The sequence below is a fragment of the Lonchura striata genome, chromosome 9 (genome assembly GCF_050655825.1).
Source record: "Lonchura striata isolate lonStrDom1 chromosome 9, ASM5065582v1, whole genome shotgun sequence".
Classification (NCBI taxonomy): domain Eukaryota; kingdom Metazoa; phylum Chordata; class Aves; order Passeriformes; family Estrildidae; genus Lonchura; species Lonchura striata.
In genome coordinates, this window is record NC_140711.1 from 16,616,126 (window position 1) to 16,642,452 (window position 26,327).

The 26,327-nt window shown below is 38.0% G+C and overlaps 1 protein-coding gene and 1 long non-coding RNA gene across 9 annotated transcripts in view; one reads left to right on the forward strand and one right to left on the reverse strand.

The window, feature by feature from the left end:
• LOC116183955 (uncharacterized) overlaps positions 1 to 9,605 on the reverse strand; it is a 35,912-nt gene extending 26,307 nt beyond the window's left edge. Inside the window, exon 1 of one of the 3 annotated variants that reach the window (XR_014957381.1) lies at positions 8,828 to 9,605. This is a non-coding gene — a long non-coding RNA (uncharacterized LOC116183955). Of the gene's footprint in view, positions 1 to 896; positions 1,038 to 4,727; positions 5,473 to 8,827 lie in introns of those variants that run through there. The other 2 variants (XR_014957380.1, XR_004148674.3) reach the window with 2 other exon arrangements.
• ZBTB38 (zinc finger and BTB domain containing 38) lies at positions 314 to 25,286 on the forward strand. Of its 6 annotated transcripts, XM_085587718.1 has the most exons (4): positions 1,308 to 1,337; positions 5,471 to 5,580; positions 11,379 to 11,464; positions 19,402 to 25,286. In XM_085587718.1, the coding sequence occupies exon 4, from the start codon at positions 19,402 to 19,404 to the stop codon at positions 22,978 to 22,980; it is 3,579 nt and encodes a 1,192-aa protein (XP_085443844.1). In that variant the 5' UTR covers positions 1,308 to 1,337; positions 5,471 to 5,580; positions 11,379 to 11,464; the 3' UTR covers positions 22,981 to 25,286. The 6 variants fall into 6 exon arrangements, with proteins under 6 accessions (XP_021392636.2, XP_077641780.2, XP_085443844.1 ...); XM_085587719.1 differs by lacking the exons at positions 1,308 to 1,337; positions 5,471 to 5,580; positions 11,379 to 11,464 and adding exons at positions 13,056 to 13,129; positions 13,817 to 14,120; XM_021536961.4 differs by lacking the exons at positions 1,308 to 1,337; positions 5,471 to 5,580; positions 11,379 to 11,464 and adding an exon at positions 314 to 446.
• Positions 25,287 to 26,327: the final 1,041 nt, after the last annotated feature.

A 26,327-nucleotide genomic window follows, 5' to 3' on the forward strand; every position in this document is an offset into this window, starting at 1 on the left:
AATGTTTTATTTGTCTGAACATTAGATATTTAGCTATATTATTTTTGCTATCATTGGCTTTTAATTTTATTTTTAAATACTGGAACTTAAAAATTAAGAAAGCACAGCAAATGCATTCAGGATTTAATATGTGCGACGTGAAATCTTTCTGCATCAAGAGGATGTTGCTGTAGTGGATGCAGCGTTTCTCCAATAAGCAAGAAGACTGTTTTGTTTTCCTCGGCAGGCGACTCAGCCATTGCACAAGCAGATTTTGATAAGAGTTTGAAATGCCTACTACTGTATCGTTGTAGAATTTGGAGTTTGCTAACAGTGTTAGTGACTGGAGCTCATCTTGCATCACCAGTTGATGACAATTTTCTTTGTTCCCTCCCACCCAGTTGAACCAAGACTCTGTAGCTGATACGCAATGTCACTTACAACATTAATCAGATACTGCATTTAAGGTGAGCTGTCCCCTGCCTCCTCCCTTACCAGAGCTGTGCTGCAGTATGTATCTTACTCCTGCAAGCCTAAAATGGCAGGCAGGATTAACGTTGCTTGTGCTGTGTGCATGCTGTGTATTGAATTCATTATACTGTGCCTAGTATCTCAAATGTGAGTATGTAAATGGTCTGTGTGCCATGTCATGCAGTAGTGAAGACTGGTTTTTGCTTCATTACAGGCTTAGATATTTGAGCATCACCTTAAGAATTCTTTTTTCATTTGCAATGTGGTGAGCTGTTAGCTTGTCATCACATTCAAACTACATTATTAGCCCTTGGAAAGGGAAAAAAAAAGCAAACTGTGCTTCCAGATGGTGTCACCCTTTTTCTTCTTGCATTTACTGTAGTTTAAATAATGTATATTGTATTGTTAATTAATGTGAATATCGAATTAAAGCACTTGAAACTTACATATTTATTATGCAGGTAGGAGGCACGTCAAATCTATTTTTAACTCTTACGCAGTCCACGTTGTGCAATGGGCTTTGGTTGTCGAGTTTATATTTTCAGCTGTGATATCAATAGGTTGATTTTCAGTAAATGTGACAAGTGGCCTTTGCAGTGGTCAGCTTCAAGCTTTGAACCCTCTAAGGAGGAGAAAAAAAAAAGCCAACCTTGTTTTGCAGTTTTGGAAAACCTTGGATGAGGACTTATTTTTCCCACTCCTGCTTTCCCTGTTGATAAACTCAGTTCTTCTGCTCACGGTCTATTCAAGCTGCTTCCCATGTGAATTTTGACAACTGCTGCTAAAAAATTATCAAGAAGACCACGAACAGAACTTATCTCCATCGTTTTACATAAAAATGGCTGGGTGCATTGCCATGTTAACACTGCTCTAAGTGGTACATGCAGGTAGGTTGAGATTTGCATGTTTTACTGTTTTCTTGGTCAGTGTTGCAAGAACATGAAATGGGCTTTGGAATGTGGCTTTCAGTTTTAAAATTCACTAAACTGTTAATGAAAACAACCTATATTAAATTGTTGGCTTCACATGTTGGCATGGCAATTACTCGTATCTGTTTTTTTTAAATCTGTTGTGAAAGTGGAGCAATCATGTCTGTTAAAATAATCATATGTACAAAGGGCGTGGCAACGCTTATGCAACAAAAGAATTTTTGAAAACCTTATTGATTCCATGACATTTTAAAGCTGACTATAAGCACTACTAAACTTGCAGCTAAAAGGCAGAAATAAAAATTGAGGAAGATTAGAAAAAAGAAAAATATTTAAATTCTGTCATAAGCGGTTTTGTGTTTTGTGCGAAATATTAAATAAAGAATAATATGCTTTAATGTTTATATTTTCAGTATTGGCTACAAACATAAAACTGCAGTATTTCTTGTTATTTAAAGGTAGGAGAACTTTAAAGAGAGAGATTGATATAGATGGCCCTGTCAGCTTAAACTGAGTATCAGTTCACTGAAATGTGTTTTACTACACACAAAAAAAAATTATTAAATAAAAACTTAACAGCCTTAAGTACAAAACCTTGAATTTGAGTATAAAGAATAACAATCATTATGAGTACTGTATTACTTACACCAACTCATAATATATTTCTTTCAGATTAATACTGGGCCAGAACCAGTTTCCTTGGCAACCAAATCCTTTAAAAAGGTTCAATGGTAGAGATGTAGAAAGATGTTATTCTCTTTAGTAGCAATATCACAATGCAAATGGAAATGTCGCAGTTGTTTCCTCTTAGTTCTAACTGAGAATGTGATCTCACTTTGTGTTTCCATGCGGCTATCAGTTCTTAAATGATGCCATGTTTATAAAGCTGTACACACAAAAACCTGTTTTATTTCTGGTTTGCATTGGTTGTTCTCAGAAACGTACCCTGGTTTCTTTTTTAATTTATCCCAGTCTTGCATATAGGTCAAGGTTTGTACTGTGTGTATATAAAGTAACAGTTTTATTATCATCACAAGTATAAAATTATGACTAAAACATTTATCAGCTGACAAATGTAGAGAATCAGAAGCTTTAAACCTCCTTTCAACTTTGCTGAATTCAGCCACAGTAATGCTAATAAACCTTTCTTTAAATAGTGGAGCCAGTCTGAAGTTAAGGTAAAGAACTGTGTTTAAGAATACTGCAAAAGAACTTCTGTCAGACCTTAAACAAGCCTTTAGAGAATAAGCTCACTTGTGGTTTGCGGTAACTTGCAGACCTTGTAGATTTTGCAAAATTTAAGAATTATAATTCTGTATTTTTATTTTTAGCTAATATTTTTTATTATGCCAGTAAAGTTAAACCACAGGTAACTGCCTATACAGATCAGATGTTACCGAATGTCTCCACTGAGCTTATAATGTAGTGTATCTCCTCGTCCATGCCCTTTGTACGTGACTTGAGAAATTCTCACTACTGCAATGAGACTTTTGCAGCAGGGAAGCCATTTTCCTTTCATGTCCTTGACTTTAAAATGACTGAGTATATTTTGTGTGGAAGAAGACTCAGCACTGAAAGTGAACACAGAGGAGGTATTTAGAAGCACAGCCAATTATCAATAATAGCCTTGACAGTATGAGTAATATTAAACTAATTCTCATTTACTTCTAAATATACCAGTTCAGTGCATTCCAAATGAGAAGAGTACAACTGTTCAGGAATATGACTTGTCATGTGTCATAATAGGCAAAGCCTTAATGATGACAATAAAACCATTAGATTCATAATTATAAAAATAATTTAATGCACTCCAGTATTCCTCTGTTCCACCTAAAGAAACAGAAGTGAAAATGTAACAGACAGCATCTCTCAAGTGATGTATTAAAGCCTGCATTTTTGTAATTTGATTTATCTCCAGTAGCTTGCTTCTGCAGATTATTTTCCTGTCTAAAGTTTTAATATGGAGGGCACCATTAAATGTAGTAAGAAAGTACATTTCTTTATTTATTTCTTGTGTGGTTATTTTTAAAGGAAATGCTGAGCAAATGATATGTCTAATCTATTTATTGCCTCTGATACTTATCTTTAGAAAATATGGGGCACTTAGCAATAAACTGTTTTTATTATATCTTTGTGTTTAAACATACCCACTCAAACAATTTTTAAAAAGCAGCTCCATTACATGAGCACATTTCCCTATGGTTGTTTTAAACCCATTTGCTGATTTGCTCTTTTTTAAGGGGTGCAAGTCCTCTTGTAATAAATACTGAACTCAAGTGCTTTCATGAGTCTGGAAAAACTCATTGGCAGCCATGAATGGTAATTTCTTCTAGCGAAAGAAACCAAGTTCTTTATTTAGGAGGAGTCCAGTAATTAGCAAGCTGTTTCCAGTTTTGACTGTTATATGTGGGTTGCTGTATGTATTTCAGTGGCACTTACATCCACCTAATGCACAGTGTCAGAATGTTGTAGACAGAGATGCCATAAAAAATCTTTTTTAAACTTCATCCATTTTATTCTTTTGCTAAGGGGGCTAACCAGGGCATGGAGGAGCAGGTGCAGTTTTTCCCACCTCCAGCACAGCCTGCAAATGCTATTGTCAGGGGGGCCTGTTCGGGCTTTTGGGTTTATTTTGTTGAGGGTTGGGGGAGGGGGTGTTTAATTTTACCATAGAAGTCGGGTTGTTGATACTGAACCACCCTTTTTATAATTGGAATTTGTTCCTTTATCCATGCAAATTCCATTTCTGCCTAACAGAAAATCTAAACAAAGCATGAGTAAAAATTAAATCAAACAAAAAAAAATATTCACTTGGACACTGTCCTACTTGTTTTTCAATGGTCTTTCTAATCAAGGTTACTTCTGCCTCTAAACTTCATTCTGATTTGAAAGTGCAGGTCTCTCAGTGGGAAATCACCTGTGTTCAGATAATATTTGCCAGACTATTAAATAGATTCTGCTAGTAATGAATAGGTACCAATTAACCCTTTTGAGGTATCTAGTATCTGTTGTGCTTTATCACATAAATTTCTTCACTAAGTATTAAAAAGGATTTATTATGAATAATGTATTTGAATTCCACTATTATCAAATTTGGGAAATCTTTAACTTTGGTAAGATCTTTAACTGTTGGATTCCTCCAAACATAATGTTTAAGCTTCCCATTTATCCTATTTTGGTCATTTATGAATATGCCTTTATTGGAATTTGAGGTAATAATAATGACTTACTGCATTTTTTTTCATTCTGGCAGATGTGAGTTACAGATTTCTTATTCAAATTAACATATACTAAAAATGTACAAGGCTAAACCAACAACAACAAAAAATAATTAGCTCACCTTCTTACCTTTTCAAGTCAAAGTAATGGATCCTGTATTTCCTGTACGATGTTATTGCTAAGAGCATATGGTGTATTTGCAAATGGAGGATGGAACTATGTATTTTTAATTGCTGCTCCATATTTGCTGCTGTATGAATGCCTATCAGCTGAGTCATAAAGCCTTATCTGCATGATTTTGCAATTTCTCTATGGAACAATTTCATTTTTTTCAGTATCTTTGAAACAAAACCCTATTCCGCTTAATTTTTATACTGTTACAAGAAAATCTTTTTAGAATGTTTGATACATAATAATAAAATCAGGATGTTTGACAGTGATGAATAATCATTTAAGCAGAGAAATACAGGAAGTGTATTCCAGAGAACAAGAGCTGCCTAGAAATGTCATTATCACAAATACTGTGGTGATATCTGTGACAAGAGAGATCAAAAGAAAAGTGGTGGAAGAGAAAGAGAAGAAAGAAAATGTCTTTCAAAATAATTACTTTAAACTTGAAAACATCCTTGCATTTCTGTCTAGAACATATCATTATGTCCAGTATGCACAACACAGGATAAACCATAATAAAACAATGCAGCAGAAGTTTGGTTAATGCTACTGGTTTATTGCGAGTGTGTTCTAAAATTCCCAGATGTAGATTTGGAGCCCTATAGTACCCCAGGGAAAAATCTGATGAATTACACAATGTATGTGGAAATTAGTACTCATCTAATAATCAGTCATTAAATTTGGACTTTTTCCCTTTGCAGGCTGATACACTGTAGCCACACAGTTCACAAAATTACTGAGATGGTTTTGCTGAAAATACCTGTCAATACCACTTTTAAAAGACTCTAACAGAAGAACAACCTGATTTTAGGTGGGTAAGTTTATGGGGTGATCTCACACAGAAATAGAACTAAATTATTTAACACCATCACCAATTCATTACCTGAGTATATTTTCTGCTAATTTCTAATTTATTACAATAATTTAAGATTTGTTCTCACTATGGTACCACATTGCTCTATTCTAATGTCAATATTGTTGGATTTTTCCAGTTCCTACTGGATTTCTATTCCCATAGAGATTGGACAAACAGAATCAGACAGAACAGTTTTTGAAACAGGTTGTTAGAGCTTCCAGTGATCTGCACAAACCAAACATACTGGTATGCACACAAACCTCCTGAGCATGCCAGAATGTTAGCTCTGAATCCCAGTCACGAGTGTTCATTACAAACCTGTGCCACACAGGAAAGGCAGAGGAACTCTCAGTGCCACTGCCTGTTTCTGACACTCTTGTGTTGGTTAAGCTGGGTACAGTTCACAGAATCTCTACCTTTATACATTACTTTAATCAGGGACAGTAAAAAGACTCTTGATTCATGAGCTGGAAAGAGCAGTTTGTAGATTCAGGTATGGTATTGTGATAAATAATCACTAAGGATATTTCAAAATAACAGTTCACATTTTGCACGGTTTTTCCAAATATTAGCAGTTTCCTTTTATCTTGTTGTGAATGTCCAATAATAACCTTGGTTAGTATAAGTATGCCTGGTATCTGTGCTTTAGATTTAAGATATACTTGTATCAAATGAAAGAATCAGTGAAAGTCTGATTAATTCATTAATTTTTAATGTGGTCCTTGGTACCAAAGGGTATAAGAAAGGGAGAATCCCACTGATTTCAGGGGCACTAGTTGCACAAATTTTGGTAGGAAATGCTTGGTTGCATTGAAGTAATTCTTGCTGTGGAATCTTTAAACTGAAATAAGTAATTAAGGTTACTAGGCAGAATGTATGGTAAGGAATCAAATTTTTAAAAAACCCAAAAAACCACAACCCCACAAGTCAAAAAGGCCTCTTCAATTCCTAGAATATCTCAAAATGTTTTCTGTAATTAAATTTACTTTTAATAAGCAATGTTGTGTGACACAGAAAATGTAAAGGATTTTCAGAGGCAATAAAATGGCATTGGTGGTTTAGACTAATCAGTGAAACATTACAATTAGATAAATTCAGGTTACCTGCATTTACAGAAGCAATGAGCTACAAAACCCAAGTTGTACCTATTTTAAGTAAATTATCATAGAACACTTGCTTAATACATTTTAGACAGAATACTGGGCCATAACCTGTTTCCTTGACAACCACATAGGAATAAAAGGTACATTAGCAAAGCTGCAGATGTGTGTCACTGAATGCTTATTAAGCAGCCCAATGCATTTACATACCATGTGCTCACAATAATGCATGCATCTTGAAAATCACCATATAAAAAGATTTCTGGGCATGGCCTAGTGTGGTTTCTTAATACTCAAAGATTTTAACCAAAACCCTTCATGTTTTCAATGGAAATATCTCTTGTGAATTTTTATTATTGCACTTTCAATTTGGCTTGCAGTAGCTGGATAAAATTGGCATGGTAGGCTTGGTCTGCAAATGGAAACTTTCCTCTAGGATTCTGAATACTTACAGGACTGCTGTAAGTATGGATGGAAATCATGGGTAATGGTGTCTTTTAGAAATGCTCAGGCACTCTCAATTTGAATCTTGTACCAGCATTCAGAAGCAAGCATGATCACATTGCTTTACACAGTGACAAACTAAAGCCACCAAATAAGAATGAAGCTGGTGTTGCGTGTAGCACTCTGGTTCTATCTAACGTAGCCAGGCAAAGAGATATGACACAAGTGTTGTCTTCTGCCAGACAAGAGGAGAAGACAGGGGTCGAGAAACAGTTGTGGAAGTAAAAATGACAATTGATCATGGACTTTTGGAATAATATCTGGATGTAGCATTTAGGCAGCACTTACACTTTCTGTGCAAGTGTTCAGTCCCAGATTAAAAAGAAGCTTAGATAAGTAAGATCAGTTCTGAGAAATTTGTCTGCTGACTTCGGCAAGTTTATGTACAGGTTATTTTTGGCCTTTCTTCTTAAAGTATTAATTTATATATAAAATGAAAAGTGTGTCCAACCCTTTGGGTTACCCCAAATTATATATTTTAGAGAAATAAGTCTAAAATCCTATTAATTAAAATGATGGGGAAAATGGGAATCTGCAAATTTTGCGTTTAAATTCAGTGGGTGTAACCTGTGAAGTTGATTAGGTGACAAGTAGCCTCAATAAATTTGCCTTGAAATCAATGAAAATATTCCCATTTTCTTTTTTGGAGTACTTAGTAAGAGAGTAGACTTCATATATAACAATCAGATTTAGGAAATTGAGATTATCCTGACAATGTTCAACATTTCCCTTACTCTCAACAGCCAAGTTGAGAATCAGTACCAGAACCTATTAATTTCAGATAGTTTAAACACTGCCACATGAATCTTTTCATGATCTTGAATCATAAACAATGTGGATATGTACTAACACATGCTACTATTAAGGCTTCTAAGTGAACAAGAGTTTGGGAAATTATTATGGAGAGGCAAGCCAACTGCTGGTGTTTTTGTAGTAGTAGTAGTAGTAATAGTAGTAGTAGTAGTAGTAATAGTAGCAGTAGTAGTAGTTGTTGCTGTTGCTGTTGTCCCCCACCTGAGCTGAGCTCAGATCTGAGCAGTTCACATTGGTGGCAGAGCAAGCAGCACAAACCAGAGCTGGAGCCATCAAGGTTTTCTTTGTACTGCTTTTGCTACAGTCCTTCTCCACTGCATGAGCAGAGGCCCTGCTTCAGCTTTTATTTTGGAAACATGCAGTAGATGGAAAAGGATGAGCAGGGTTTGGACTGGGCCCTTTGGTCAGCACAAAACAGAGCATAAGAATATTTAAGAGCATATGAAGTTCTTGCTTGTATGCTAAGTTGTCATAATATTGGCCACACTGAAGTGATAACTGAGAGCAATAGCTATCATTTGTATGTTGGTTTTGGTTTACCAAAAGAACAGCAAAACCAAAAATATTTTGCAAAATTTTAAGGAATATTGGAGGCTAGTGGTGGTGAATTAACAGCTTGAAGACCAGTTCTGATTTCCAAAATGGGTGTGTCCAGCCAGCTGGCACACCAACTGAACGAGGTGTTTGCAGGTGCAGATTGAACTCTATTTCCAGTCCATCGTGATTTGCTATATCAGCTGTAGTAAAGGGCAAGAACAAATGCACTGGCCTGGCCCCCCACATACCTCATCCAGAAGAACAGCAGCCTCAAGCCTGCGTTGTGGATGCTGGCTCCCATATTCATATGATGCTTCCTCTGAAAATTGGAAAATGGAGGCTGAACTCTAGTTAACTACTTTTATTTTACGTTTCTGATAACAGAACAAGCAACAGAATACCACATAGTAATTGTTCTGAATTAAAAAAACCTAAATGTTTTGTTTGCTTCTTTTATTTAAAGCTATTCAAATATATTAATTACTACATTTGACAAGAGTCATCAACAGAAGAATGTCTGTTGTTGTCACTCTGCCTGTAAACATACCGTCATGTTTGCAACTGATTTCTGTTCGCTAAGGACTGATATGTCCTACAAGTGTAGGCAGCTAGAAAATGGCTTGCCAGCAGCACATAAAAAAAGAAAGACTTAAATGGAAAATATTAATAATAAGATTGTTCAGAGATAGCAAGATGTAATGTCAGCTGATTCTTAGCAGCAGAACAACATAAGCTTTTGTATTTTGTGCAAGAGAATATTAGATTTATGTTATTGTTGTTGCTTCATTTTCTTTTTTAGACTGGTGAAAGGTAAAAAGATGTAGTTACACCTTTAAAAATTGCTTGTATGTGTCCTGTTTAGTGTTAATGGGACTTTGATTAGGCCATGCCTAAATTTTAAGAAGGCATCATTTCTTGGAGAAAGACTTAGTTTGGTGCATGTGCAGAGCTCACACAGTTTGAGAAAAAGTGAGTTGTCCCAGGTTTCTCTCCTCTCCACCAGACTTGGAAGGGCAGAGGACTGCTGCAGGTGCTGTACCTGGACTCCTTCTCCCTCCACTTGATGCTGAGTAAGAGGAAAAGGGTTGCACATGAACTCTTTTCCTTGCTCATGGACCACAAAGGGGAACTGAAGTCTCTCTGGGCTGCTGGGTCTTTGCTGTGCCCCACTCCTGAGTGAAGGGTTGGCCTGCCTGAGGGTACAGAGGAGCTGTTTCCTTCTCAGCAGCAGCCCTGGATGCTCTCCCCTCAGCAGGGAGAGCAATGAAGATGACAGTCTATCCTAGCACTTTTCTCATGGATAGGCTGGTCTAGACACTGAGACAGAAACCAGTCAAATCCTGGCCGAACTCCTGTTGCTTATGAAGAATTTGCAAGACTGAGTAATGCTCTATATGTTGTTTTCTGCTGTTGCTTAAGAACTGAAACTGCTTGGCTAGAGAGGAGTATTGGCACATTTTTTTCATTAAAAAGTCTTACAGAAAGAATACCATATGCCACAAGTTGCAGAAGTGAAATTATTCAGCAAAGCATCCCAACACCACCATTTCAGTAACCTTGGAACTGTTTTATACATTTTAAAGAGATTTTCTGAAAATTTTCACTAGATCTTGCAGATTTACCATATGAGAAATATTCCAATGCTAAACTACTTGGACTTCCTTCTAAAAGGAACACAGTATTTGTGTGCTGTGATGCACAAATATTTATGTTTAATAGGAATTGGTACACATACTCTAGCAAGATCACTGTTTCTAAGGTACATCATTAGTGTTGGGGATTACAACCTGGAATCAGGGCTGCAGAGCAAATGCATCTTGTCCAACTTCTCCCAGATATCACTGTTAGTGCTTTTACAGGTCTGGCTGTAGCACCAGTGCCTCCATTTTCTTTGCTTGCAGTTGGTTTTCCATGAAACATTATAATGATTATGTAAAATCTTGGATGAGGTCAAGACAGCTTTAAAATTACTTTTTCTGAAAAATATTTTTAACACACAATGAGCTGATGGGACTGTGAATTCCCAATAGATCAATTTTTTTTATATATATATATACATACATACATATATATATATATATATATATACATACACATACATAAATATATGTATATGGAAATTAGTACCTTCAATTGCACTACTAGTCACAGAAAAGGTGATTCTTTTTTTAGTGGATGAGCTAAAGTTACCTTAAGAAAACACCCTTTAAAAATGAGAAATCTTGATTCTTTTTTGCGTTCTCCATATCAATTATATTGTCCATAGATATTAAGACTCCCAGAGCATCCAATGTTTAAGTACAAATAAATTATTGTCACTAAGTTGGACGTATCAGCTATACAAATGATGGTTATGCATCTGATTTTCAAAACAATTTAAAATAACAAATTTTAATTAAGATTTAGGGGTAATTAATAACCTTCCTTAAATTTGTTTCAAGATACTTGTTCAGTAAGGCATTTATTTTCTTTAAGGGATAATGACAGGTTTAATTTAATCCATTTTATTGTGTTGTTACTGACAACACATTTGTCACAAATACTTTTTATGGTACTTGTGTAAAAAATCTTCATTAATACATATGATTATGTATATACATATCTAAAACAGTAATAAATGGAAGAAACAGCAAATAAGCAATAGGCAAAGTTCAATATTAAGAGTAGCCTACATGTAAGCATGAAATTTTGCTTATCCATTATATAGGTTGCAATAAAAATGAATGTTGGGAAAACGTTGGGACACATTCTGCCATCAAAAACACTGCGTTCTTCAATTATTTGTTCCCATTCCCACAGCTCTTGGTGAACAGCTACTGGTCATCTCATCACTCAATTTGCCATGAGATTAAAGAAATCATTTTTTGGTGGCAGAGAGCCCTAAGGTAAAAACATATTCATTGCTTCAGTAGGTGAACTTGTAGGTAAGAATTCCAGTGATCCAGAATTACAGAAGGAATTAACTCTACACAGAAATGTTCAGTATTTCTAAGATGACTGTATAAGTTAATGAAAAATGTATGTATAGATAAATCATTGAAATTGTTACAATTTCCTGACAGGAAAAAATATCTTTCCATAGTTTTTAACCAATTGAGAAAGCACTGATAGTTCCTAGACAGAATGCTGGGAAAAAAACCCCAAAAAAACAACAACGAACAAACAAACAAACACACCTCCCCCTCTTTATAGTAGATTTTGTACATTATGTTGATATTAACCAGTTTCCTGCAATGATAAGCAGCATTTATCATGAAAAGGCTCTACCAAAATTCTAACTTCCAGGCCCATCAATTGTGACAATGATGAAATAGTTCATGCTTCTGGTTTGGTTTTTTTTTTTGTTTGTTTTTTGGTTTTTTTTTGGGGGGGGGGGTTGGTTTTTTTGGTTTTTTTTTTTTTTTTTTTTGTCTAAAATGAACCAGTTCCTATTATTCAGTGCTTTTAATGTGTAGGTTTAATATTTGAAAATAAAGATTCTGTCCTGTGAAGCCTTATACAGAATACTTTGAAAAAATAAACATAGGTTAGTTAGCCTTGGACAAAAGCAAGCTTTAAGACAAAACCCAAACTGTTCATTTACTAACAATGTTTTTCATCTGTCTCAAAGCCCAGATTTTCTCTAAGCTTTCTGATTTCTGGTTCTGAGAAAACGGACTTTGCTGACTATTTGCAGTGAGAGGCTGAGACAGTATCCGGGAGAACTGTACCAAATGTGTTGGAGCATCTGGACAGATGAAACCAAGCTCTGTCCTTCTTTATCTAAGGGAGCATTTGTTACTGCTTATGAAGCACTAATGGTAATGTTGTGCTTGTTTCCTGAGGCAGTTAAAGTATCAAGAAACCTAAATTATATTTTAGAATACGGCTTAAAACAAAGCCGTTATTTGAGTCTCTATATATGCTTTAAAAAAAAAAAAAAAACATGATCAGATAATGAAAAGGGTAAATGTTACTATAATTCACTGCTTAAATGTCATTTATTTCAGGTTTGGTTTTTTTTCAAGTATATGTTTCATCTCTGCTTTCTGGAGGGAAGTGGCAGAAGGTAGCACAGAGCAATCTATGCTCAGAAACACTTTCTTCCTGGCCGAAAGGCCTGGAAGGACGGTCAGGCATTGAAGTGCTGTGTTAGGTCATGAGGAATTCTCAGGGACGCGCTCAGCACTGCACTGATGGCCGAGGAGCAGGCGCCGGGCGCTGGGAGCGCGGCGCTCCCGCATCGCTGTGCGCTGACAGCGGCTGCCTGCGAACAGCGCGGCGCGAGGCGCCGGCCCCGCCGGCCGCGGAGCAGGGCCAGGGAACGCGCGGCGGCGGCGGAGGGCGCGGGCCCGGCCCTGCCCGGCAGACCTCGGGCGATCCCATTGCCGGGATCGGCACAGCAAAATGGCGGCCGCGCCGTCCGGCCGCCGCCGGGCCGGGATCGCGGCCCCGGCCGCAGCCCCCGCCCGCCCGCCGCCCGCGGAGAGCCCGCGGGCCCGGTGTTAATGGGGACGGGGCGCTGCTGCGCGTGGGCCGAGGCTGCGCCGGCGGGCACGGAGCGGCGGCAGGTCAGTGGCGGCTCCCGCGGGAGGGGCCGCGCGGGCACCGCGGCACCGCCATCAGCGGGCGCGATGCGGGGCCCGCGCGGGGGGGGCCGCTCGCAGACGCGCGAACAGCGCGAGGCCGCCGCGCCGGGGCCCGCGGGCGCGCAGCCGGCGCGGCAGGAGGCGGCAGGAGGCGGCGGCAGCCGCGCCCGCGGGCCGCGCGTTCCCGGGGCTGCGCAGGGCAGAGCCCGCACCGCGCTGCGCGGCACGGCCGGGCCGGCACTGCGCGGGGCCAGCGCCCCCCCGCGGGCGGCGGCGGCCGGGCCGGGCCGGGGGCGGACGGGAGCCCCGGGGCCGGGGGGAGGCCGCCCGCGGCGGGACGGGCCGCGGTGCCGGGAACGGAGCAGCCACGGAGCGCCCGGGTACGGGCTCGTCCTGCGTGTCCGAGCGAGGCGCTGCCGAGGCCGCACGGGGCGGTGGGAGAGGTCGTGGGACGCGTGAAGCGGGGAGTGAGAGAATTGAGGTCGGGATGCTAATAGTGGGGAAAAGTACCAGCTCTGAAAGAATGCTTCGTCGCGAGGCATCAGTGGTCTGTTAAGACTGACATACTCCTAGGGTACATTCCACCATCCCAGCCCCCCCAGCTGTCTCAATTAAAAGAGGAAAGCGTGAGGCTGAAAAAAAACCATTTACAGTAATGCTCTTCTATAGCAACAGGGAAGGAAGGATGTGAGTAGCGAGATTCCAAAGAGAAAGTCTCTCAGTGCAGTTGAAGAAGTAACTTGTAGGTCTGTAGAGCGAGCACTGAGCTACGCACTCCTGCGAGCTATTGAAGGTGATTAGCCATCACTGACGTCGTTAGACACCGGGAACACGGCCCTGCATGCCCAAGGCTGCAGGGAGGCTGCAGCACCCTGGTCCAGGCAGCCCTGCTGCCGACACAGGACTGGTGAAATGATTCCATAAAAAACTGGGCAGTCACCGTAGCAGTGGTGGTTGGACAGTAAATTTCCAGGTAAGCAAGGATCAGAGCTGGGGCGATGTGGGGGTGGGATATACTTGTTTGGGGGTTTTTGTTTGTTGGTAATGCCTGACTCCATTTCGGCTCTAGAACAAAGCCAACATCCTTAAAGAGACTTAAGATACAGGTGAATATTCCTCCTCAGCTGGGGAAGCCAGCTGGAAACAAAACAGAGACTTCAGAGTACCTTTACAAGAGTGAGGTGAAACTGAACATAAGGAAGATATGGAATGAACATATTTCTGTAGTGTCCTGGTGGTTAATGCCAGAATATATTAGCACTTTAAAATCTCAGTAGAAATTAATGGAGCAAGAAAACAGGGAGAATTCTTAATACAGTTCATCATTTATCGTGCTGGTTTTGATTTTACCTCAGTACTAGCAATTGTGCCTAATGCTTTGGAATTTTTTTGTTAAGCCACTAGCTTGTCTTTAAAATTTAGCTGACTGAAGTGGAATAGAAAAATCCTATATGTAATGGGGTACACTCACCTGGCAGTGGATTTCAAAAGATAAGCAGAATTTAAAAGAATATTCTAGATTGTAGTAGTTCTCTGTGGTAATAAAATATTTTTATTTGGTATTCATGGGCCAGTTAAACTTCTTCTCAACACTTAGTTGACTTCAGAGTAATGTTAATATAAAAATTAACAGTTGCTTCTACTCTCAGCTGTGTTCACATAAAGCTGGCTTCTCTGTTTATAATTAGCAGTGTCATCTGTGAGGCATAAGTAGTCAAATTTGTGTTTGGATGCATCAGTCTCTGATCTTGACTTTTAGTACTACTTGCTTTCATTTGTGACTGTAGTCCTGGAGTGGTGTTCTGTTGATGTCAGAAAAGGTACTGTTACATAATTTAATAAACCTACTGACCATTACACTTACATTTCAGATTAGTATTTAAATCTGATTTTTCCAAGTGATTCAAACAACTTTTAAGGAGAGGTTAAGTCAATTACTGCTTTTGCAGAAAATCTGCAGATGGTACTGCTGTTCTGCTGTTCTGAACCTGAAGTTATTCATAGGTGTACCAAAGACCAATAGGTAATTCTACAAAGGTACTGTTCAGATTCCTAAGAAATTATTTATGTCTGGATTGAGAGTAAAAAGTATGAAATGAACAGACAGATTTGTGGAAAAAAAAAAGGATTAGTTGGCTGAGGAGTTTTGTTGCTCTTTAATAGGTCAAATGGTATTTATATATGTTTTGGGAAATATTTACAATAAAACTAAATAAAAATTATACAGCAGAATAGTTACATTCTGAATGGACTTTCCAGTGTTTTAATGAAACATGTTTAATACTAACACATCTGAAAAGTTTGAACTCCGTGTATCTTGGTTCTTGGAAAGCGAAGAGCAGGTTTTCATTTTACTGTATGACCTGCAAATGGAATGTAAAAAAATTCCTAAAATATTCCATTTATATGTGTGTGCTAGGTAGGGCATTTTGATTTTAGAGCATTTCAGACATGTTTTTGCACATGCAAGAAGTGAGGTAAAATAGAAGACAGAGAATCATTACAGACATGAATAAATGGACTATTTGAAGTATGTGTAGGTTGAGATAAAGAAGGAGAAAGTGTTGGCTTTGAAAACTGATTTGCCCTGGAATTTTTCTGTATAACATTCCAATGAGATATGTAGCTTATAGTTTAGCACACACAAAAAAAAAAAAAAAAAAAAAAATTAAGTGACCAAATAGCAAATGATCATTTCTGCAATGTTGGCACAAGGAATCTAGTTTAGTATTTTGCTGAGCATACCAAATTGTCCAGGACTCCAAAAGCTGGCAGTCTATGTACATGGCAAGTTGAAATTAAAATACTCACTTTTGTCCTTAGGAAGATAAATTTTAAGATAATTAGTTGAACAATAAGACTTGTAATAAACCCACTTGGGTTTGTATGCCTCTCAGCAGGGCATTAGCAGTCGGTCTGTCAGATGATGTGTCTTTGAACTAAAACCAGCTGTCTCCAATAAAGAAACAAAAAACACAGGCAAGTTCCTGTGAGGCAGTTCACTGGGAGGTAGAGTTGACATCATTTATTTCCTATACTCAAGAAATAACCCTATCAATAGCTCCTGTTGTGAAATGTTTTTGATGTCTGACAGTTGGTTTCTAATACCACATCACATGGTCAAGTCAGATGTAATCTCAGACATTGTCAATGAGAAAAAGGAATCAATTATGGAATAGTGGCTGCTTGCTGGAAGGAAAGAATTGTCAGTATGCTTTCTGTAGACTTCATACACCAGAAACTATCTACAGTTACATCTACAGATGTACAGATACCCAACCAAAGCAGATAACTGTATCTAACCACTGTGATTTTCAGGTTGCTATTCCAAATTAATAAATATCACTTATTTTAAGTCATATTAGTGTCATAAACAAACTCATCATAAGCTATAATTTTAAGATTTCAAGGGATCTAGATTTACAGCTGCTGAGAGTGATCAAATAATCAAAATAATATTCATGTATGTTTATATCACCATTATATTGCTTAATTCATTTCCTGACACCCATGGCATATCATGGGAAACATCAGAGGTATTTTTTGTGAATCACAACTTTGTTGTGAATTCTCTGCATTGAAAATTCTCAACCATCAAAGTCTATTAGAAATTTTGACTATTTGTGTAGACAACACCTTTCCTGATAGAAACAGCAACCATGCTGCAAGGTAAAAATTTTACTTCCAAGCTTCATCTGTAATCTACCAAATTACAGTCCTGTTCATATTATCTTTAGTTTGGCTTCACAGTAAAGTTGTTGCTACTTTTTGTGTAATTTGATTTGCAGGGAAGTAGTTTGTGGATTTGTGATAAGTGTCCTAAGTGTAATTAGATGAGGTAGAGCAGGGGTGTATGATTTGTGTTACGTAACTTTGTGATAAAGGTCCTATTTTCTAGAACAGATTATTTCCCAGTATTTTGGGTGAATGAGCCAATGTGTTCTAAATTCACTAGGCAAGCCTAGTGAATATGTGTCAAACCTTTATTTTGCTATTTGGATCAAACCCATCTTATATATTGGCATTCTTAAGATATTAAGTATTTGAGGGTAAAGGTCATAGTAAAATTTTTAAAGCTGAACATTAAAATTTGGACCAGCAGATGGAGTGTTTAGAAGGTAAATCCTAACTTAAAGTGTTGTAATATTTTAGCCTGTCTTAGAAAATTTCTGCCAGTCATTCTATAAGGTGCATTTTACTTTTGTAAGTTTAAAGAAAAGTTTTTTACTGTTGTGATAAATGGATATGATTCATGCTAACTAAACTGTAACTATATCAATATTTTAGAAAATAATTGTTATAAAGTGATAAAGGAAAAGTATATTTGATTAGTGTTACAAGGCAGCTGGGCCCCTTTGCAGATTATTACACGTGAAAAATAGGATACAGGATGTAGTATTGAGATAAGCAAGATCATGAAATAGAATTGGCCTTGGGATGAACAAAGTTGGGACAATTCCAAGTATGGAATCTAAGTTGTGGTTTTATCTATGAAATAATAAGGCTTATTTTTGGAACATAATGCTTACTTACATAACACAAAGCTTAGTGCGCATGTGCAACCTGTAAGATTATTCAGAGGGCAGCGAGGAAGACAGCGAGCCTTCCTCTGGAAAGACCACCAAAAAGCCAGAAGACCCCCCTAACAACAAATGGAGCATGCACTTTGCAGTGTAGTGACGTAGAATTCAAGAATCAAAAATAGGAGGAGATTTACAGAAAAATACTGATGAATATATGTATTAGCATACAGTATATAAGTTTCGTTTGGATTACTTTGTGTCATACGTGAGGCAGGGTGAGAAGCCCTCTCCCCCTCCCCGTACTCTGGCCAGTTTTGCTTATACTTTATACAAATCTTAATCATACTTAATTAATCACTGCCGAATTTTTTGTATATACTTGATTATATTTAATATACTTGATTGTAGTAATTTATATAAAATTGCTGTTTAATTAAAATTGCTGCTAAATTAAATTTTGTTGTTTATTAAATTAGACATGTAGAACTTCATTCATAACAGTAGTGATAGGTAAGTTCCGCTAGCACTATTTCTTCATGACGTGAAGTCAGAGATGGACAGTACTAGTTCAAAACACTACTTCAGACATGGGGAAAAAAGGAATAAACCTCATTTTGTGGCACAGATCTGAATTTGAGAAAAATCATCTGGTGAAAACAGATTTTCACCAGATAGAAAATTAGGTTGGCAAAAGTCGTCAAAATTCAAATTCAACTGGCAAATTAATCAATTTTTTCAGATTATTTTTCATTCATATTTTGCATATTTTTTCTCAATGGAATGAACCAGTATACTCATATAGTAACAGTGGCTAATCTAAGTAGTTTTTGTCAGCATTAAACTTAATTATTATATATTAGCAGTTATTTAATGGTACTTATTATTGCAATTAAATCTTACTATTTGAAAGAAATTAAGAATACACTATCTAATTATAAAGTGTGAACACCAAGCATGAACTATAACATAAAAAAAACTCTTATTTTCTACTTGTTATTCCATTCTTTTCTACTTGTTTTACTCAGAACTTTTCAGTAATTTTAAAGTAGTGTAAATTATTGAGTGAATTTAATCACTATTTAAAAAAAAAATCAATTCACATAAACAGTGTTATAGTTACTTCACTGCTGTCTACCAAATTGTGTTCCTTGTGCATTCATTTGTTTATAAAGCCTTACCCTGAAACTGAGACTCTGTTGCTGTGATTTAAATATGAGCTTAGTAAGGAGGTCAGATGCAGCTGTGCTGTGAAGTCGGTGTCTGACAAACAACCCAGAAAGCAAAGTCCTTGTTCTTCACAGAACCTTGGCAGCACAGCCTTCTCCTTCAGTTGTGCCAGGTCCCTCTGTGGCATGCTGAGGAATTCCCCAGGCTTCAGGGAGTCCTTCAGGGTGACCCTGAGCAGCTGCACCCACTGGCATTGCAAAAGGCATCCAGTGGAGGCTCAGGAGGGACAGCAGGTTCAAGCAGGGAGGGAGTGGGAGGGATCCTCTGCCTCCCGCTGAGGAGCTACTGGTGCTCCTGCTTCCTTGATCTGGACAGACATTTCCTGCATAGTGTTGACACCAGAGAATAAAAGATGACTTAAACCTGAAATATTATGACAAAATTTTACTCATTCTTAAACTTTAAAAGTTAATAAACTAAAAAATACATTAAAATAATATAGAACTATAATTGTGTAAATTAAATGGATTAAAAATTCCTCCTTTTCTTTTTTTTCTCTTGTAGATGACAGTCATGTCCCATTCAAAGGACCTCAAGGACGACTTCCACAGTGACACTGTACTTTCCATTTTAAATGAACAGCGCATTCGGGGTATTTTATGTGATGTCACCATAATTGTGGAAGACACCAAATTTAAAGCCCATAGTAATGTGCTGGCAGCTTCAAGCCTTTACTTTAAAAATATTTTTTGGAGTCGTACTATCTGTATTTCAGGTCATGTACTGGAGTTAGATGATCTCAAAGCTGAAGTGTTTACAGAGATACTGAACTACATCTACAGTTCTACAGTAGTTGTTAAGAGGCAGGAAACTGTAACGGACCTTGCAGCTGCAGGGAAAAAACTCGGAATATCATTTCTAGAAGATCTTACAGATGTAAATTTTTCAAGTTCCCCCTGTCCCTATTCATACTGTGTTAATGAAAAAGGGACTGTCAAAGAGGAAAGGCATGAAAAGCGACATGAAGATTCTGCTGTGACAAATGGACCACGAATTACAAATGCATTCTCTATTTTTGAAACAGAAAACAATTTGTTTTCTCCCCTTGATTTGAGGGCCAGCTTTAAAAAGGTATCTGACACAATACAAGCTCCTAGCATTGGCCTCGACAGAAGTGATGTGTGCAAAGATGCTGAGCCAGCCAGTACCTTGGCTGAACACTCCTATGCAGTTTCTTCTGGGGGAGATACATCACAAGGAGCCCCTTTTGTTGACCAGGACAGTAGCCCTTCATACCAGGTGGGTGAGGACCGCTATGAAAATCACCAAGCCACCCCAGTTATTCAGCAGGGAAAACAAGCAGGTAGTACTCCTAAGTCAGCCTTTAAACCCAAGGGTACTGGTTTGGCTGTAGCAAAAGTACCAGCCTCTTCTGTAACCACTACAGAAGCCCAGCATGAAGCAGTTACTGATCAGACAATTACTTCTGTTCCAAAATCTCAGAATAAACCAGGAGATCTACGTGTATCCAGAGAAGAGGAAAACAGTTCTGCTAATGTCTCTGCATCTGGGGCGACAGTCACTCCACCTGTTTACAGTTGTAACTATTGTGCAAAATCGTTCAATGACCGGGTGTTACTCACTGCTCACCTTCAGCTCCACTCAGAGCATCAGGAAACTTTCACATGCAAATACTGCAGCAAACAATTTGCAAATCTAAATATACTGGAAAGTCATGAACAAGTCTGCATGAGATCAAGTAACTTACCGGCTCATAATGGAAATGAACAGAATTTTGCAGATAACTGTACTGGTACAGAGGGACGGAGTGGAAGCTCCTGTGCGAACACAGAGCCTCTGTTGTCTGAAAACAGCATCACTGATTGTTCTAATGCAAACTGCACTTTACCAGAAACGGATCATTTGGTTAAAGTCGTTGATGGGCAGATATTATACACTTGCGTTGTTTGCAAGCGTAGTTATGTCACATTGTCCAGCCTTCGAAGACACGCAAATGTGCATTCCTGGAGAAGAACATATCCCTGTCACTACTGCAATAAAGTCTTTGCATTAGCTGAGTACCGCACCCGACATGAGATCTGGCACACTGGAGAGCGGCGCTACCAGTGCATTTTCTGTCTGGAGACCTTCATGACTTACTATATACTGAAAAATCACCAGAAGTCTTTCCATGCAATTGACCATCGCCTGTCAGTAAATAAAAAGACAGCCAATGGGGGTTTAAAACCAAATATGTACCCATACAAACTGTATCGACTCTTACCTATGAAATGCAGGCGACTGCCTTATAAATCCTATCGAAATTCTTCCTATGAAAACGTTCCAACAAGTACCCAGGCTAATGAAACTGCTTCTACTAACTGTTTCATTCCAAGCTCTCTCAGCTCTGAGCTACCACCGCTGAATTTTCAACATAGTATAATATCAAACAACAGAACTCTGGCCTTGGATACATCTTCATGTAATAATACAGCATCTTCCACAAATACTCAGAATTCTTTCTCTGGAGGAGTAGGTATCTTAAATTCTAACCTGCAGAGGGACTTCCTCCCAGCTGAAAAAAGAGTTTCCACTGCTGCAAATGACTCAGGTTCACAGGAGTGTGATTCCTCAGTTGTGTCTTTAGCTAACATAAATGAAAATTCAACCTCTGTCATCAGTTACAGCAGTTCTGCACCCTCTGTTATAATGCACAGTAGCAGAGTTTCATCCGTAATAATGCACAGTAAAACAGTCACTTCCATAGAAAACAGTAAGACAGAATCTTCAAATAACCTACCCAGTCAGTCAGTAAGTGATGACTGTAAGTATGGGTTGGATAATTATGGGAAGAGCATTACAAAATCAAAAACTATTAAGGAGAGAAAGAAAACGCTGCCATACAACAGAGCAGAAGCAACAGAGGATACGCAGCACGTGACAGAATCTGAAGGTTCATGTAGCAAAACTACAAATACTGTCCAAGAGTCCAGTAAAACTGAAACATACATTGCAAAGCCTGCCTTACCTGGAACATCTGCTGACAGCAATGTTGCACCTCTTTGTCAGATAACAGTAAAAATTGGTAATGAAGCCATTGTAAAAAGACATATATTAGGATCTAAGCTGTTTTGTAAAAGGGGACGAAAATCCAAACATGAGTCCAAACAGGACAATCTCACTGAAGAACCAGAAATGGAAGTAAAAGAAAAAAGCCCATCTAGACTCTACAGCTCAGAATGCCTGGAGCTGACAGAAATGTGTGATGATGTTAGTGACCAGGACTCCAGTGATAAACCCTGGAGACCTTATTATAACTATAAACCAAAAAAGAAATCCAAGCAGCTAAGAAAAATGAAAAAGACCAAGTGGAGGAAAAAGCACGGAAGCAAGAACACTGGTATGGAAAGCCAGAACACATGCAGTCGAGAGTATGCACTCAGGAATGCTCCCGAGGAAAAGGTGGTCAGCCAGGAGGAGAACACAGAAATGCCTAATCTTCATTGTGAGCTCTGTGAAAGAGACCAGTCTTCCACAGCAGAAGCTCAAGAACATGTACACTGGCATGTAGCTGCTTCAAAGCCTTATATCTGTGAGTTATGCCAAAAACAATTTCAAAGTCCATCCACTTTAAAAATGCATATGAGGTGTCACACTGGGGAAAAGCCCTACACTTGTAAAACCTGCGGTAAATGTTTCTCAGTTCCTGGTAATCTACAGAAGCATGAACGTATTCACCTGGGTGTCAAAGATTTTGTCTGCCAATACTGTAATAAGGCATTCACTTTAAATGAAACACTCAAAATACATGAAAGAATTCATACTGGAGAAAAACGCTACCACTGTCAGTTTTGCTTTCAGAGCTTCTTGTATCTTTCTACCAAAAGGAACCATGAGCAAAGGCATGTACGTGAACATAATGGAAAAGGATACGCTTGCTTTCAGTGCCCCAAAATTTGCAAGACTGCAGCTGCTCTGGGAATGCACCAGAAGAAGCATCTATTCAAAAGTCCAGGTGCACAAGATAGAAAAGAACAGTTTTGCAATGAAAGCACTAAACTTTTGGAAAATCCACATTTCCTTGGCTCAGAAGGAAGTGAAGTAAAAAATACACAAAACCTAACTCCAGAAGTTATACTCTGAGTGACAGTTGAACAAAAGAGAAGAAAAATTGAAAACTGTATATTGGAGAAGATAAAGATGCATTGAATGGGGAAATGTATCAGTAAGGTCAAATTTCTTCATCTATATGTGTGTCAATATATGCAAAAGAAAAAATAACACAGAAAAACTAGTATTTGCAATAATACAAATTTAATTTGGAACACCCAAAATACTTTTGCCACAACAGACTCTAGGATAGAGAGAGAAAGAAGAATGGCCAACCCAAACCCTTCTACTTAACATTACAAGAAACTAGTCACTGAACTATTTTACAGTTATGGGTTTGAATCAGAATTGTTTGAAGCAAAAGTAATAAGTGGGTTCATGGTGTATTCTGTAGAACGAATTTTTGCTGCAGAAACCATATATTGCTTTTTTTTTTTTTTTTTACAAAAGTAATGTGTTTATAAAGGAAATAATTGTAATCTTGTGTATTCTAAAGTGAAGGTGAGAAATGTTTCATGGGTTTGGATGTGCTGAAGTACATTTGCGTTCTGCCATGCTTTTCTGTAACTCAGCCTTTATAAAACATATTCAGGAGTTTAAACTACTCTTTTCCTTTCCATATTCAGTTTTGTAGTTACCATAATAACTGTTAAGTCTGAGTGGAGGTGTGAGGAGTATTCCCAATTTATATATCTCTGAGGCATTTAATAAAAGTTCAGTGGAACTTGCTATAGCCAGTCTTCCAAACTGCATAAATCCCCATGTCAGTGGCCTGGTGAACTCTTCAGGTGCATTGGTCTAAAGAAAATTGTTCTGATGAAACAGAAATCCTGTATAGCAATGTCCACCTCCTGGTGGGTCTGCAACTCTTGTCTTTTAGAAATACAGTTCTCCACAGAAGGACATATAGACAGTTTCCCTCCTCATCCTGGAATAATGCCTGGACACAAACAATAGAGCAACTCCCCGTAAATACTTTGAGTTTGAGAGGAGTAGGTAAATAAGACTCTTACTTCCATATATATCCCTGTAGCTATCCCTGTGTATAAACAAGTATAGGGCCAGTTTGTGGGGTTCCCTGTCATCTCCATGCCTTAAATGCAACATTTAACCTTCAGATGTCCCTTCTCAGTGATCCCACCAGCCATTCCAGCAGTGTTCTGTGGCCACAGTACAGAACACAGTTCTCTCCAGAGAACACAGCAGTGTTCCAGGCCAGGAGCAGGCTGCTGGAGGAAGGAGTGTCAGCCTTCCTGCCTCCCTCACCTGCCACACCGAAGAGTTATGGTGAGCCTGCAGCTGCACCGTTCACTAAGAACTGGGAGAATGGGCTTCTGAAAGAGCACCAAAATGTTCCAGTTTATACTTTTTTGTGGAAGTGTGATTCATTTTAACTGAGATGCTTAAAAAAGTCCAAGCAGGTGTATGTCTGCAAGTTGCATTTTATAAGATAGGGCTCTGTTGTACTGTATCTGCATTTCCAATAATCACGTATGTTCATTCCTGTGAAGTGTTAAAAAATTAGGTCATGACAAGGGTTAGTGATTCTCAACTTCATTCTCTGTTATGGTTCACAGTTTGTTACTTAACTTCGTCTTCTTGAATATTTTAAAAGAAACTATAGCTTGGGTACAATAAAACTACAATTGAAATGATACAGTATTGATTGAAGTAATAATACGGTCCACTTACTTATTCTGTCACTGGTGAATGCTATGGACCCTTTGAGAAATTCTGGTTTCATGGCAGCTTTGGTTCCATTTAAATAAGGATAATAGAATAATAAACACAGAAGAGTGTAAAGAGGTTTCAAAGAAAGTACACAAAGATATCTTCTAAGTGGACTTGTATGGTGATAAATATAGACCAAAGCAAATAAGGTAGAATATTTATAAATGCAAAGATAATTTTACAAATATTTTCTATAACTGTATAGTTCATAAAAAGATATTGTTAGCTTGTGTTAGGTTTGGGGGGGTTTGTATATTTTGATAAAACCACAACAACTTTGTAACTCTGTATATTCTCTACAGTTTATAGCAAAGCAGTTTTAAGATGGCAATGTCATGTTTATAGTTCAATTGTGGCACTTTTACTACAAGTAACATGTTGCAGTAATGAATCAAATATTAATGACCAAATTAGAATTAAAGTAAGTGTAAGAGAACGTAAATACTATAAGTTGTCAAAGACTGTAATTTGCTACATAATCACATCTGTATTTTTGTTTAGAAGAAAATATTAAATGCAGATGTTAAGGATTGATAAAGAGTCTAATTTTATTTTTAGAAAGAGTGATTATAACTCTGTTTTTGCTTAATTAAAATAACATATTCCTATTTTTCTGTAAGTCTCTCCATTTTTTAAATTGTTTTAATACTTACATAATCTATATGATCCACGGATACATATCTTCTAATAGTTATTTCAGTGGAAGATTAAGCAATGCAGTTACCAAGTAGTCTCTTCATTAAGGTCAGAACACTGAATTGAGAACACGCCAGAGCTCAAGGGAAGTGATGGTATCTCCTGGCATCATACAGGGTGAAAGCAATACAGAACAGAATCTTCCTGCTCAATGTTTCAGAGGGCTGGAAACACAGGTGAACTGTGTTTAATTCTTTGCAACATCTTAAATGTATTCATGAGGACCGGAAACTTGAACAACTCTTTTAAATTCTGCTAGTAACCGTGTAGCATAGATTGTGTATTTTACACACACTACTCTTTTGGGCTTCTGTCAAGAAATATAGTTCAAAATGCAAATACCTAATTGCATATGAAAATATGAAGATAAATACAAAATAGAAGACCATGCATATTCAAAATACTTCCCCCTTCAGCTAGGTGTCACTCGTCTGTAACCTGCATTAAAAAGCAAACTTAAGCTAACTTATGCAGGTCATTTTGGGATGGTTGTCAGGAGAGATATATAAATTTAGAAAAGGTAGAAGTTTGTTAATCGTAATAAATACTTTTTTTCTCTATTTGAAATGCTAATTAAAAAGACAAGTGGATGATCATGAAACTTGTGCATCTAAACAAAAATTTAGTCAGTCCTCATTTATGATACACCCAAAGTTAGAGTAAATGTAGTAAATGATATTGCTGTCTTCTGTGGAACGAGATTGCTTGACAGCTAAACGACAGGCAGAAGCATTTTGAAGTAAGCCATTGTGCATTGTCATTACTGTTATTCCTTCTAAACTTTCGTAGCACTGCAGCTGTCACTGACAGTTCAGCAGCTTGGCTGTGAGGTTCTCTCACAAGAAGCAAAGATCCCCCATTGTTAGATGAAGAAATCTTTCCTGTAAGTTTGAAAATCAGCACACCAGTGTTTGTTATAACCATGTCCTATGCAGACCTACCTGTCATACAGA

What these genes read in the sequence shown, in the direction of transcription:
- ZBTB38 (XM_021536953.3), top strand. Translation starts at nt 13,067, where the DNA reads ATGGGGACGGGGCGCTGCTGCGCGTGGGCCGAGGCTGCGCCGGCGGGC. An exon ending in CGGGCACGGAGCGGCGGCAG is followed by an intron (nt 13,130 to 19,401) that starts GTCAGTGGCGGC and finishes TTTCTCTTGTAG; the next exon opens with ATGACAGTCATGTCCCATTC.